The 14,432-nt window shown below is 29.4% G+C and overlaps 1 protein-coding gene across 1 annotated transcript in view; it reads left to right on the forward strand.

Annotated features, from left to right (window-relative positions):
* The first annotated feature begins 305 nt into the window (after window positions 1–305).
* The window catches only part of LOC105257844 (LON peptidase N-terminal domain and RING finger protein 3), a 49,441-nt gene continuing 35,314 nt past the window's right edge, over window positions 306–14,432 (forward strand). The window contains exon 1 of the mRNA XM_011268738.3: window positions 306–1,652. Within this exon, the coding sequence (XP_011267040.1) occupies window positions 1,097–1,652 (556 nt within the window). The 5' untranslated portion in view covers window positions 306–1,096. The remainder of the gene's footprint in view (window positions 1,653–14,432) is intronic.

The raw sequence follows: 14,432 nt of genomic DNA on the forward strand, positions 1-14,432 counted from the left end.
CGTTAATATGGAACTTTATATGAATAATAAATAAATTTCTCTTAGTAAAATTAAAAATTAAAGTAAAAAACGATGCAATAAAAATTTCTAATATTATACATTTCATAATAAATAGAATAAAATTGAAATAATCTACGATTGTGACAATCATAAATATATAAAGGTTATCACAAAACAAAATATAACAATAATTTAACGCGATATATTCCCATTAAATTATCAATTACAAATAAAAAATGTCTAAACAATAATAGAAAAGATTGAGGAAAGAGGAAAACACAGTTTACATTTTTCTTAAACCAATAAAGGAAAAATCAAAATATCATTAAAAAAATCACATAAAAGGTTTCCCAAGCTTCTTACAAAAGATAAGACGATATTTCGCGCTTTACGTCATTGCGTATAACAATAACAATTAGCTCAGTCGTCAGGGAGCACCCGTTAGACGGAGAAACGAGCCCCGGTTGGGAAGCGACGACGCCTCGTCGGGCGAGAGCGATGGGAGTGCGACAACAACACCTACGCACACGTCGTCGCGACACGAGTGAAGCGGCAACGCGCTCCTCGAGCTACGCTCAGCGTGGTCCATAATTTCCCTCGCGACCTCCCCTCCCACCCCCGCGTAGTAGTGGCGCTGGCTTCGTGCTTCGGCGGCGGCTGCACTCCGTCCACCACCATCGGCAACCACCACCACCCCCTGCTGACGGCCGACCGAGCGGGGCCGACTCTGACAGTGGTGGTCGACTGATGACAGCCGAGGCGTCAGTCCTCGGTGCGCCAGCGTGCTGGGTGGAACGCACGTCGCACACGCGTTACGCGGAGCAGCACGCGTGGACGAGCAACTGTCAAACTGTGCGTCATCCCGGCGGGAATCCGACGAGAATCCCCGTTCCCCGGGGATCCATCGAGTGACTCGTGATCGGGGGACGTCTCCGCAAAATGCGTGTCATCCTCGGGGTCTCGAAATTGACATCGAGCGTTTTTTTACTCGTACCGAGCGGATGAGTCCGGAGCGCGATGAGTGATTCATAGGGGAAACTGTAATACTACTCCGTTTCTCGCTATCGAGGAGAGCGAGATTCCTCGGGACGGCACGATGACGGAGCTCGCCAAGGAGGCGTTCACCTCCCGCAATTACCATCTGGCGGCCGAGCTGTACGAGCGTTGCCTTAAGCAGCAGGGATCGAGCTGCGAGGAGTTGCTCGGCTACGGCGATTCCCTGGTCAAGTGCGGTCGCATCAGGGAGTCCATCGGGATTTACTCCAGGTGTTTAACGTCGATGTCGGCCGAGAGACTGAAGCACCTGGCTACCGCGCTCCTGGAGGACATGGTCGGCGCCGGGACGATCTCGAGACGAAGACCGGAGGCGTCCTTCGCGTGTCCCACGTGCGAGGGTGTTCTCTGCCAGCCGGTGACCACCGGCTGCGGTCACACGTACTGCAGGAATTGCGCGGAGCCGGCGAAGAACTGTCGCGTGTGCGGGATCAAGATTGCCACTGTGAGTGAAACGAATGTGCTGGTGCAGAGACTCGTGGAGAGATGGTGGCCGCGAGAGGTGGAGGCCAGCCGAGCTAGGCACGAGGGTGATATCCTCGTGAGGAAAGGTCACTTGGGTCAAGCGCTCGAGAGATACAACCTGGCGGTTCATCTCGGTGAGTAAATCGTGTCTTATCATCTTCCTCTGAGCAAACGCGTCTTCGTGCCATGATAAACGCTACTTTCTCGTCGCGATTTAACGCGTCCATTTTTACGCTTTATCAATGACACGAAGAGATTAAGGCTCTCGGCTATTGCGCAGGATAAGGCAAAGTAATTCTTGCTGACTACGTAAACATATATGTATAGTTATAAATTAGTAATTTAAATTTAATATGACGTGCAATTTTGTTAATAGATTAATTAAGGATGTTTTGTATGTGCAATCCCAAAAAATAGCTGAAAATCAATATTGACGAATATTCACTTTTGGTGTATTTTGAGTATGAGAAATTGTGTGGAATATTACAATTTGATCTTAGCTACAGTAATTATTTTGCATCTTCGATCAAGAAAAACGGATTAAGCTGTATTATTACCTTTTTTTATTGAGAGAAATATGCATTGCGATTTATTGTACTTCAAAATTCTTGATTAAAAGGAGGACAAAATATTTAATAATTTATTAGTAACAATTCAATTGTCTAATGAAATTTGACAGAATTTTAAATTTTTTAACAGTGATAATGTCATATAAAATTCATCTTTTCTTATTAGAAAATTAAAAGACTGCAATTTATTATTATATCTCTAATTCAGGAATGGTAATTATTTTTGCACCTCCTAAAAGGATGTTTTGTATGTAAAATCCCAGTAAAAAGTAGCTGAAAATCAATATTGACGAATATCTACTTTTGGTGTATTTTGAGTACGAGAAATTGTGTGGAATATTATAATTTCATCTTAGCTACAGTGCAGAGATGTATTTTTTAATATTTATTGCGTTTTTACTGAAATATTCCGAATTTTGTTAATCGAAATGATTAACTTTTGGCAGAGAATTTTGTGACAAATACATAGTTAACTTCATTGAATTATATTTAATATCTTTTTAACTAGTTAGTTAGTACTTGTATAATATTATTTGACCAAATATTTCCTCTGTATCTAAACTTTTGCAAATTTCAAACAAATTCTGAATATTATTTCCATGTGTTTTTGTCACTTGAATCGACGTGGTTATACGTTTCCTATAAGAACATATGTTAATTCAGTGCAAATTAAAATCCTTATAATTTGTAAACGTTTTAGTGAATCGATTTAAAAATTGTACTGAAGGTTCTTAACATATGTAAGGACATTCTGTACAATTTTCATTAAATTCTTAATATTTTGAAAATAGGTACAAAACATCCTTAAATAGGAATTGAATTTTTCTTTCTTAGAAGAGTGAAGTCATGTTTAATATATTCCATGTTGCAAATTCAGTAGAAATACTTAAAGAGCACTATGAAAAGCGATTTTTTTAAAACATTTTTTCATATTTTTGATTTTTACATTTAAAAAATAAAAATATATTTTTATATAAAAAAATAAAAACAAAATTAAAATGTAAAAGATTAAACAACTAGACACAAGGTATTAATACAGAAATAGTGAGGATTGAATAATATAATTTACAATAAAATGATTGAATAACTTATTTGGATTGAATAACATATTTACAAAAAAACATTACATAACGATTTTATAAATCATAAAGGTTTAATCATCAAATTTTGATTCTTTCTATTTATATCACACTGATATATGATATCAATGTCATGATATTATTAATATATGCGTCATTAATAGTTTTGTGCGCGGTTTGAAACAAAATATATCAGTTAAATCAAATTGTGCCAGTTATTCGTAAAAGAATGATATTAGGGAATCGATTTTATCGATTCCTAAAATTGTAAAAATCAAGATATCATTTTTTTGTTTGATTTCTTTGCGAGCAAAGAGTAACATGTGGTTATATAAAGATTATTACGAAACATCTAATCTCTGAATAACGTTTCAGGCGAGACTAGAAGTATACTAGTTTATCGTTCATAATGTTATGTTTCATAATTTGCCTTGATTTAATCAAAATTGCGAATATTTTGCGCTAATAAAATCACCTTCTTTACATAAAGCACATAAAATCATACTCTTTATATATCTGAATTAATGCAAATGAACTAGATGCTTAAAGTGCGCTACACGTTTGCGGATTTAATCGAGATATGTGTAGATAGATACAGGACAGCGTGCATGGAGCCAAATCTGTTGCAAAGATGAATCAAACGAACATTTTAGTTGACAATTAATTAAGGCTCGAGAATCAGAAAAATATTAATACTGGAAAAATTATGAAAATATTGTAATGTTTAGACAGCAAGAATATTTAATTCTTATCTGATTTTATATTTTATATATGAATTTTCATTTCATGATTAAATAGCTCTCAAAAATTTAAATGCTAAATAAATGTATTATAAATAAAATGTTAATTGTAAAGAATATTAAACATACTATTTCATATCTATCTATCTACAATATAGAATATGTGCACGAAAATATATATAATGTATCAAAGATAATCGGAATCTATACATAATTTAAGTGAAGCTATTGTGAATTAACATAAAAAATTGTAAAATAAAGCAAATGAATTTTATAAAATGAATAAAAATTTAATAATCTGAACAATAAATTATTAAAAAAATATTGTATTATGTTAATATCGATTGTGATATTGAAAATATATTTTTAATTCTGTATATATCTCTTAATTATATATAAAATAAAAAGATACACATTACAATAAAAGACTTTAAATAAAAAGAGAAAGCTCGTCTATAACAAAATGTACATTTATTCAAAGAGCGCAATATCTCATTGTTTATTATATAAATAATAATTATCTACAAAATTAACTATCATTTAGAATTATTTTTCGTGAAATAATTTCTTTCTAAAAAAACAATATCATATCCTATGCAATTCTTTCATCAGTCTTACGCTGTAAAGTATTAAAAAAACATATTATAAACATATGATGCTTCCTCTTTAGTTTTTTTTCGGAAAACATTGAAGAAGGTCATAGTAATTTGAATTAATATTTATCTTTTCTTTTTCTCCGATAGTAAGACTCATGTGCATATTCACTGTTTTTTCTTATTGCTTTCTGCAGCTCATTTTTTATCATACTTGAACAGACTGCGATTATTGACCTTTGCGTAACCGGCTCGTAAACATCTGCACGTTATCCATCATTGAGATTTTAATCATAGATTTTCTGATATCGAATCTTTTTTAACGAATATAAAAATTATATATTTATTGCTCTCTTTTTGTTTTCGAGCTAAGGGATTTTTATATAAAAAAAATTAAGAGTGTCGCTTTTTAATTATTTAATAGAAGTATTTCTAAAAAAAGAAGATAATCTATATTCCTATCTATATTCTATAATGCAAAAAATAATTAGCGCCCTATCACACATTATTGTTCGCTTCTCTCATATCTTTTATCATTTATTAAAATATATATATATATATATATATATATATATATATATATTTAAAAATTAATATTAATAATTAGGCAAGCGAAAGACTCGGGTTCGATTCCCGATTCAGCGACTTCGTCCCGATATTTTTCTCGTCTACATCTCTTCAGGGGGGTAAAGAGGGTTTATAGAATTCTCAAAATATTTTGTCTCAAAATATTTTTATCTCTATATTTTGGTAAATGCACCAAGTAAAATATATGCATATGCCTCGTTCTCGTTTAAATTTTCGCGTACAATTAAAGAATTTTTAGGCATTACCATCCGCTGTGGCTCTTAATCACTAGTTTTCTTGTCGTGTTGTTTAATACATATAGAGCCTAATTCCTTTCAATTTAATTAATATTAATAATTAAATTCAAATTTAGAATGCGTACTTTTCCAAACAAATTAGAGCTTAAAAATATTATTATGAAATAAATTATTTTCTTCAGAGATAGAAGTTATTTCAAAATTATTATAATTCGAGTTTTGATTATATACATATACAATATATGTAAGTGTGCATGTATATATATATATATATATATATATATATACACATATATATATATATTTATATATGTATATACACATATATATATATATATATATATATATATATATATTTATATATTTATATATATGTGGAAACTGTAACTAAAAATAGTTAAACAATTAAACTATACACTTTCTTGTTCTGTTAGTAAGGTATCATCATTAAGAATCTGGAATTTCCAGAATATTATTGCTGATTTCTAAGTACTGTTTATGTGATGTGTTTATTACATGATATTTTTCTTGAAATCTTATCTGGGAAGCAACATGAAAATAATTTATTTCTTGAGAAGCAATCGTCAATATCATAATTAGCAGAATTGTTAATACGTTATTTATACGTTTAATTCTTTAACTCTTAATTATTCTTGTGCAGAATTTCAAGCATTAAATAAACAAATAAATTTTTATCATTTTATCACAAAATTCTAAATAGTTTTATTTTTCCAGATATACATAAACATAATTTACTAGTATATTATTGATAGCGTCTATAATGTCTTTTTAAATTATTTAATTAATACATTATATTAAAAACTATTAAAATAGCTAAATTTTTTAAAAAGAATAGTGGTCCCGAATTTATTAAACACGAAATAATATTTATCTATTATTAAGTCCAAAAGTAATTCGATGAGAATCTGTTCTTTAATAACTCTTGATAATCATATCAATAATAATATATGATTAATAATATTTTATTATGATGATTAATTTTCAGTTGTTCCAATATTTTTATTTAAGCATATGCTGTAAAATATGATTAAAATAGTTAAAAATTAAAAAATTAGCGCAAGATATACAAGTGAATAATTGCAAATACTTATACTAATAGATTGGCGCATGATGCATCTCTATTAGATATAAACTTGATAATCATTCAACAGCTCTATTAATATCTCTGATGAGCAAGATGTTTTACCCATGGTTTGAGTTTTAATCGATATTTAAAGATTGTCCTGCTTTATTCCTACTACGCATCATTTTTATTTTTTGTCATTGAGAATTAAAAGCTCAAAACAAAAACAATAAATTGATTTATTTTAAATATAATAATTTCTAGGACTTAATTTCTTAATTAGGATTTTAAATAATTAAACACACATAATGACATAAATCTGAAATTTAAATTTATGTTATTGATAAAATAAGAGTAGAAATCGTGTGTTAATAAAGCATTTTACTGCAACATTTTATTGCATTAAAAATCAATTATAAAATAAAATAGCAACATTTATTTACAAGTATATCTATAATTAACTCCATAAAAAACTAATGTTTTAAATATATCATTTTTTGTTATTTATTTAAAAATTTTATTTAATGTTTAAAAATTAAATATATTAAAGAGAAAGAAAAATTGATGAAGCTAACATAAAAAAATTTCTAAAATAATAAATTATTTTATTATCATCGTATATTCTCTCTCTCTCTCTCTTTCTCTTTCTCTCTTTCTCTCTCTCTCTCTCTCTTTCTCTCTTTCTTTCTCTCTCTCTCTCTCTCTCTCTCTGTTTCCTTTTCATTTTTTCTACTGAATTATTATTAGTGTATAAATTGTAATAACTATTTTCTGCAATAAAAAGCATTAAAAATTTAAATAATTAAAAAATTCTTAAGATACGATAAAATAATAAAAAAATTCAAAGATACCTGAATATACCGGATGTGTGTAAAATGCATGGAAAGGGAGGCGACCGCGTTTGATTGCGACGACCACGACGACGACGCCGTTAAGTTCACGGCCAGTCCGAGCAGTTCTTACATAATGCCTCTTGGAGAGATCGGTCTGAATCGACGACGTCCCATCCGGAAACACGCTACGTCTACCATGAGATATATCGTACAAATATTTACGCGTTCTGAATCAATCCCTACGTCTTTGAATGCTTAGTTTGCGCAAAGCCGTTTTGGAATATTAAATTCTTCCTTGAAATGTTAGACTGTATGGATTTCAAAATCTATACTACTATAATATTTGCGGATTACAAATAGTATTGCACGTTGCAGTACACATATAGTGCTTATATTTAACATTTTATTTTCAAAATAAAATATTAATATATATCATAAAATATTAATACATCTTCTAATATCTTTAGCTTTCATATTTTTAAAATTAATATTCTTAACTTATTTACAGAAAAATATCAAACTTATTCTATCCAAAAGAAATCATTTTCTATTAAAATTTTATTTATAATTTTATTTATAATTAAAGAGAGAAAGAGAGAGAGAGAGAGAGAGAGAGAGAGAGAGAAAGAGAGAGAGAGAGAAGGAGAGACAGTAACCATTAAAAATTTATAATATAAATATAATAAAAAATATATCAATATAAAAATTGAACATAGAAATATCAATATAAAAATTTAATTTTAATTAAAAAAATATATTAATATAAAATTAAAAAAAAAGTGTAGTATATATACTATATATATCTTTATCGATATTAAGTTAAATTAATTCTTGTATGTATATGTATGATGGAACGATTGATTGCGTCATTTCGATCTCACTTATAACAATTTTCGAAACGAATTGTAGAATTATCGACGATTCGCAAGACTGCTGAACGAGAGAATTACCAAGAACAATGATGCGTATACGTGATAACAAGTAAGCGCTTCGTGACTAATCGGCCTTGTCAAGATCGTCCTTGTTATCTTTGTCATCGCGCATAACATCGAATAAGTTCTTTTCATAAAGAAGGTATGCAAGGGACATTTACGTACGTGATTAAACTCGTCGCCTGAGGCTGAATGCTCCTTCATTTTAAGTGATCGTCGATAATGAAATTTTTTAGCTGACATAAAATTGAGAATTACTATCATAATATAAAATTCCAATCATGATTAATAAAAGTTCTTATCATCGAATGTTTTTAATAAAAATGAAATGATTCATAAATATATAAGATTGTAAAATTAATAAGTAGAAAATAAAAGAAAAAAATGAATATTGAATATAAAAACGAATATAAACATACTGGCATTTTTTGAATAAATGAAACTAAAGCAAAGTAAAAAAAAAGTACAATTGTCAGTTCAGAAAGTGTAACGATAATCGTGTAATAAGAGTCAATGTAAGATTTTCTCAATAAATATATTTTCTCAATAATGTTACGTATAATGGAAATGATGTATACAATAGTTTATGCGTATGTTGTCGCGTAAATAAATATGTGCGTAGCACGTTTAATCGAAATTCTCGCGAATATATTAAATTACGTAATAAATCGTCTGGTTAAAACGTAGAGATTACGTAAAATGACGTTATCGCGATGTTTACTAATGAAATGAAATTTTACGCAAAAGTAAAACTTGAAAATTTGAAAAAAAATATATATATGTATGTGAAAAAAAAATATATATGTATATGTATGTGAAATTGAGTCTCTGTGAATATGGTAGAGCAATGCTGCTCTCGATTACACCTGCATCATTCACCTGGCTTGCAAGTTGATTACGGTAATTTTAATAATGCTTTTCAGTAACGCCGTACACTGTATTTTTAGAACGAAACTTTTTAGCGCGGATATCGAGAGAAAATGTATTCTATTTCGTCATCAAATTATATAATAACTAAAGAAGTTTATTGCAGTCACATCCTTTATGCAAGATCTCTTATCTTGAAGAATATCTTTGCATGATGTTTAAATATTAAATTTAAATTTAAATATTAATATTAAATTTAAATTATTTTAAATTACTAAATTATAAAATATTCATATTAACTATACTGAATTTTGATTAGGAATTTGATTTAGAATTTTATCAAGAAAAATAAAGTGATGTTTGAAGATGCTTAATAAAAATTAATAAATATAATAAATAATAGAAGATAATTATTAAAGATAATAATTAAAATTAAAGTTGTACAAAAGAAATACTATAATTTTATTTATTATTTAAATAAAAAAATTTCATGTATTTCTTTTTTCCAAGACACTCTGTATTACATGCATTAATGTTTCTGTTGAAAACTTCTTCGTCAACAGACGAAAATACCAGAGACACTCAATTCTGACTAATTCACTATTTTTGGTAAATCACATTCACGTATAATTAATATATGTTGATTAAATAATATATATGATTATTTATTTTTTAAATTGCAAAAAATTGAATATAAAATAAAATAAAACGTTTTAATGCAATTCCTTTATAATAATAAAAATGCAGATTCATAAATAAGAAACAAAAATCTTTATTAAAACGATCGATCTTTAATTTATGAAATATAAAATAAATTAAAATTGCTTAAATTTCTTTTTTAATAAAATTTTTATGAATAAAAAGAACTAATAATTTTTCTCGAATTTGAAATTTTTGGAAACTTTCACATCGATCATTTTCTTTTTACAATTTTTTATTCCGTTACACATATCTCTTCGCCGCTGGTTTTCCTCTAATTTCCTTGCCCTGTCTATCATTCTCCTTTTCCTCTTTCGTGTTTCGCTATTGTCATGAGTTAGGAATAACTGTGCGGAGAATGCCACCCACGAGTGCATTTCGCAGAGGTAGATCCTCGTCTCTAGGCGTATTTGTGAATCGCGGAGTTTCGCTTCTCTAAAGGCGGCTATAATTAAATGCGACGCGTAGCTGCGCTTATATAGTACAAATTTAGCGTGCGTCGCGTCGCGTCGCGCCGGTGCAACGTGCTCGACGAAATAAAAGCGGTGACAGGCTGCGAGAAGCGCTTTTACGCTCTTTAACTATGCACGCGAGCCCCATATATCGGACTCGCTTATATAATGATCGCCGACGTTGCTCCTCTCGTCTCGCTTTTCTATACCGCTTATCGCCGCCGATAAGCGTCGTGAAATTACGCCAGTAGATCTAATAGACGCAGCTGCGTACATATACGATATCGGTGTTTTGGTACGATAGAAAAATTAAATTACTTGATTGTCAAATTGTATCTTTGATAGTTTTGTAATTTCGCGAAAACCTCGAAGGGAAATTCTATAGATAATTTGATTGAATTTTATTAATTAAATAGATGATAATATATAAAGATTTGTTCTTTTCTTGAATGTAGTCTTTCGAAATTTAGTCGCCATTGGAAATATGCAGCAAATGTTTTCAAAATGAATACATTTATCCGATTTTCTCAATTTTTTTAATACAACTTTATTAGATCAAATTAATTATTTTATTAACAGAGAGAGAGAGAAAGCAAATATGTTATCATATAAATCTTTATATAAAGAGAGAAATACGCTATATTTATGAGAAATAAATCTTTATAAACATTCTAGTTCTTGTTACCATTTAAAAACGAAGGTTAACGATAAAGTTTTATATAACACATAAAACAATATAAGGAATATTAAAAATTATCTCGCGTTATCAGTGTGGTGTATTCATTGTTCAAACTATTTATTACTCATCGCAACTGTTTGTCGATATCGTGCGATATCAAAAGTCTCTCAATATGAAACGCTTATGCAAGATGAAACATGATATTAAGTCGCGTGTGGTGATTGAAGATAAAGCAAAATGCGTAAGAGGCTATTTTAAAGGAAACACTTTTAACTCGTTTTTATTGTATGATTTTTTTCAATAGAGTAGAAAAAATGGCATTTTAAAATTATATTTTCCCAAAAGTAAATTAAAGCCAAATGCATTAAAATACATCGATAAGAATTTAATAATTCTAAATTTTTTATATTTCTTTGTACAAACACTTTTTAATTATCCTTTCCTTCGTATTCGCGTATATTCCTTTTAAATAAAATCTATTATACATCTAATTACATCGTCAATAAGTGTCTTATATTATTCATAAATTTTTATAAAATCCAAATAATAGTTGCATAATAATTAATGAAAAACATCAATGCACATGTTTTATTTAATTTTAATAATTGTTCCATTATGTAACTTTTTTAAATTAAATTATTCATATGTGTGTACATATTTCACTTATATATTTGTTGGAGCATTAAAATTGTATAAATTTGTAAAAATTAAACTTGTTATAATCAGTTGGTGACCCATTTTATCGCAATTTAATTTACCGTTGGTGAATCACAAATAGCTTTTCATCATTTTTCATTTTGATCAACGTTGCAATAGGCGAATAAAACGATGCCCGACAAAACTCTGTCAAGCACAGTTGAATTTTAACGCTATAAATAACGTGAACAATAGAGTGATGTTCCAAAACACGTGGTTAAAAGCTTACTAACGCATTCAAATATATGTATATATATATATATATATATATATATATACATATATTTGAATGCGTATGCGTATATATATACATATATACGTATATAATATATGTATATAATATATATACATATATTTGAATGCGTATATATATATATATATATATATATATATATATATATACATTATTTTAATTTTCAATGTACAATAAGAGTAAATTTATAAATCCACTCATAAAATCAATTTCAAAAGAAGGAAAAATACATTTTAATTTATTTAGAATAATAGACAGTGATAATAATATATACGATTTTATTTATACAATTAAATATTTATAGAGTTAAAGAATTATTTGCATGAGGTGACTAGTACGTCCATAGTTAAAAATTGCAATTATTTGCTATGCAATTAAATACAAATAATTCCTAATTAGGTTAAGGAAAATTCTTAGATTAAAATTACTTTTGCAAAAAATCCACAAAATAATCGAAGTCCATGGGACATTTAAAATATTAATCCAAAACTAATCTGAATTAATTTATACGTTTAAGCAGGATAATGTATGAAAATAGGAAATTTCACACCTACCCATGAAGCTATAACCTGTACATGCATCATTCAATATTTCGCGTGAATTCTTCAAATCGATCTTGCACCGTTAATCATCTTCTCCATCGTCGTCTTGCGCAAAAATACACTCGTTTTTCCAATGCACGAATATATTATACATCTAACTAATGTAAGCAAAATGTACTGATAGTTTTCTATTTTTTATAATCTTAATTTTTGATAAAATTCGCGATTCAAACAATGCAACTCGAGGTTCAAGCTATTCAAATCTTCGGCGCCGCTCGATTAGTTTCGGACGCCTTCGGTTTCCTGTGTGTTCCTTTTTCAGTCCTTGCATTCCGCGCATGCGCGTTCCTTATTCTGATATTTGAACTCAACAAGATTCCCGTATTTCTTTTATAGAAAAATCGCAATTTTTAAATTTTATTTATATTTATATAAATATTAGAAAGAGAGTGGAACAAATTTTTTAAATTATGTATTATTACTATATTATTTCTAAGAATAGTTTATAGCAAGATTATTGAAGGAAGTCACTCATCGCAACTTTTTAATAATTGTTAGATTTTTTGACAAGAGTTTTAATATAACTTTTCTTCTTATTAAAATAAAATTGATTGAAATTTATGCATAACAAGGAAAAAATTTTTTATATTCCTCCGAAATTTAATTTATAAGTGTCTAAAAGTTTTTATGCAACGTGAGATCAACTTGAAATGCGTCAAAGGAATTTCCCATAAATATTTTAAGGCACACTTGAAGAGAGGTAGAAGACAACTTATATAGAGGTATAAATCAAATAAGACTTCCCAGGAATCCCGCCTGAGTTAGAACGAGGTATTCCCTCCGAGGAAAATGAGAAGAGCGACGCGTGTATCGGAAAACACAGACTTGCGGACGCGTATCTCGCGAGAGCCCCTATTTGATTCCGGCACGTGTATGGACTTTTGCCAAATCCGCGGTAGCGTCGTCAATTCGAGCGACTCTCGCTCCAGGAGAAGTTGTGCGCGAGGACGCAGACCCTATCGCATCAGGGACGCCCTCGCAAGTACTTGAACAATTTGCAAAAGAAACGAGGAGAACGATTTTCGGGTCAGGGTCGCGCCAATCCTTGATCTCGTGAGCGGAGATCTCGAGAGGAGACTTATTTTCGAACGAGCCGGTGCTCTTTGCTACTCTTTTGTCCGCTTTATTTTGCAATCTTTCATTGTGGTGGATTATAACAAAATGTTAGAGCGCCAGAATATTCCGTATATTCGCCTTTATATCAAGAATTTTTGAATCCAGGATTAAGATTTCTTTATATCAAGATTTTTTAAATTCAGTTTAAGATCTCTTTTATTCATTTTTTGAAGAGAAATTAAATTTTAAGATAATAATGAAATAAAATTAAAATATATGTATGTATAGACACTATAATATTTGGACAAATTTATCGAGTGATGAATTTCAAAGAGATAATTCACATAGGAGATGACTTTACGGTCCATTAAATGAGTTGTGATTGTGCTTCCGCGATCTTTTATTTTCAGACTGAAATAGTACGACGCGTGTCCCATCTTTCGGCTTTCAACTCGATTCGCAAATAGATTTAAGTCTCTCTTGAATTTAACATACTAATTTCAAACATTTGTTAACTTGAGGCTTAGAGAGAGCAAGTCGCAACTGTTACTAATGTGTTTGCATCATTAAAATTAACAATGTGCGTATTGCGTAAGAGCGTGAAAGATGCATCACAACAGAAAGATGATATCTTATTACGCAGATCTTGTGTTAGTTTAATTAAACTTATTTTGTTTCAATTGTTATTATATGTATATGAAAATTTATTTTATTTCTAAATTATTTTCAGGCATTAAAAAAGGTAATAAAAATTTGCTAAAGTTTCCGTTACGCGTTTAATTTGATTATATATATATATATATATATATATATATATATATATATATATTTTTTTTTTTTTTTTTTTTTTTTAATTATTTAGCAAATAATAATAAATATTATATATGTGCAGTTTATTCTTTATTTTGTTGTAAAACTTTTAATTTTTAGCTATGATGATATTGTACAAAATATTT

Source organism: Camponotus floridanus, unplaced genomic scaffold (assembly GCF_003227725.1).
Source record: "Camponotus floridanus strain SB8 unplaced genomic scaffold, Cflo_v7.5 scaffold17, whole genome shotgun sequence".
Lineage (NCBI taxonomy): Eukaryota > Metazoa > Arthropoda > Insecta > Hymenoptera > Formicidae > Camponotus > Camponotus floridanus.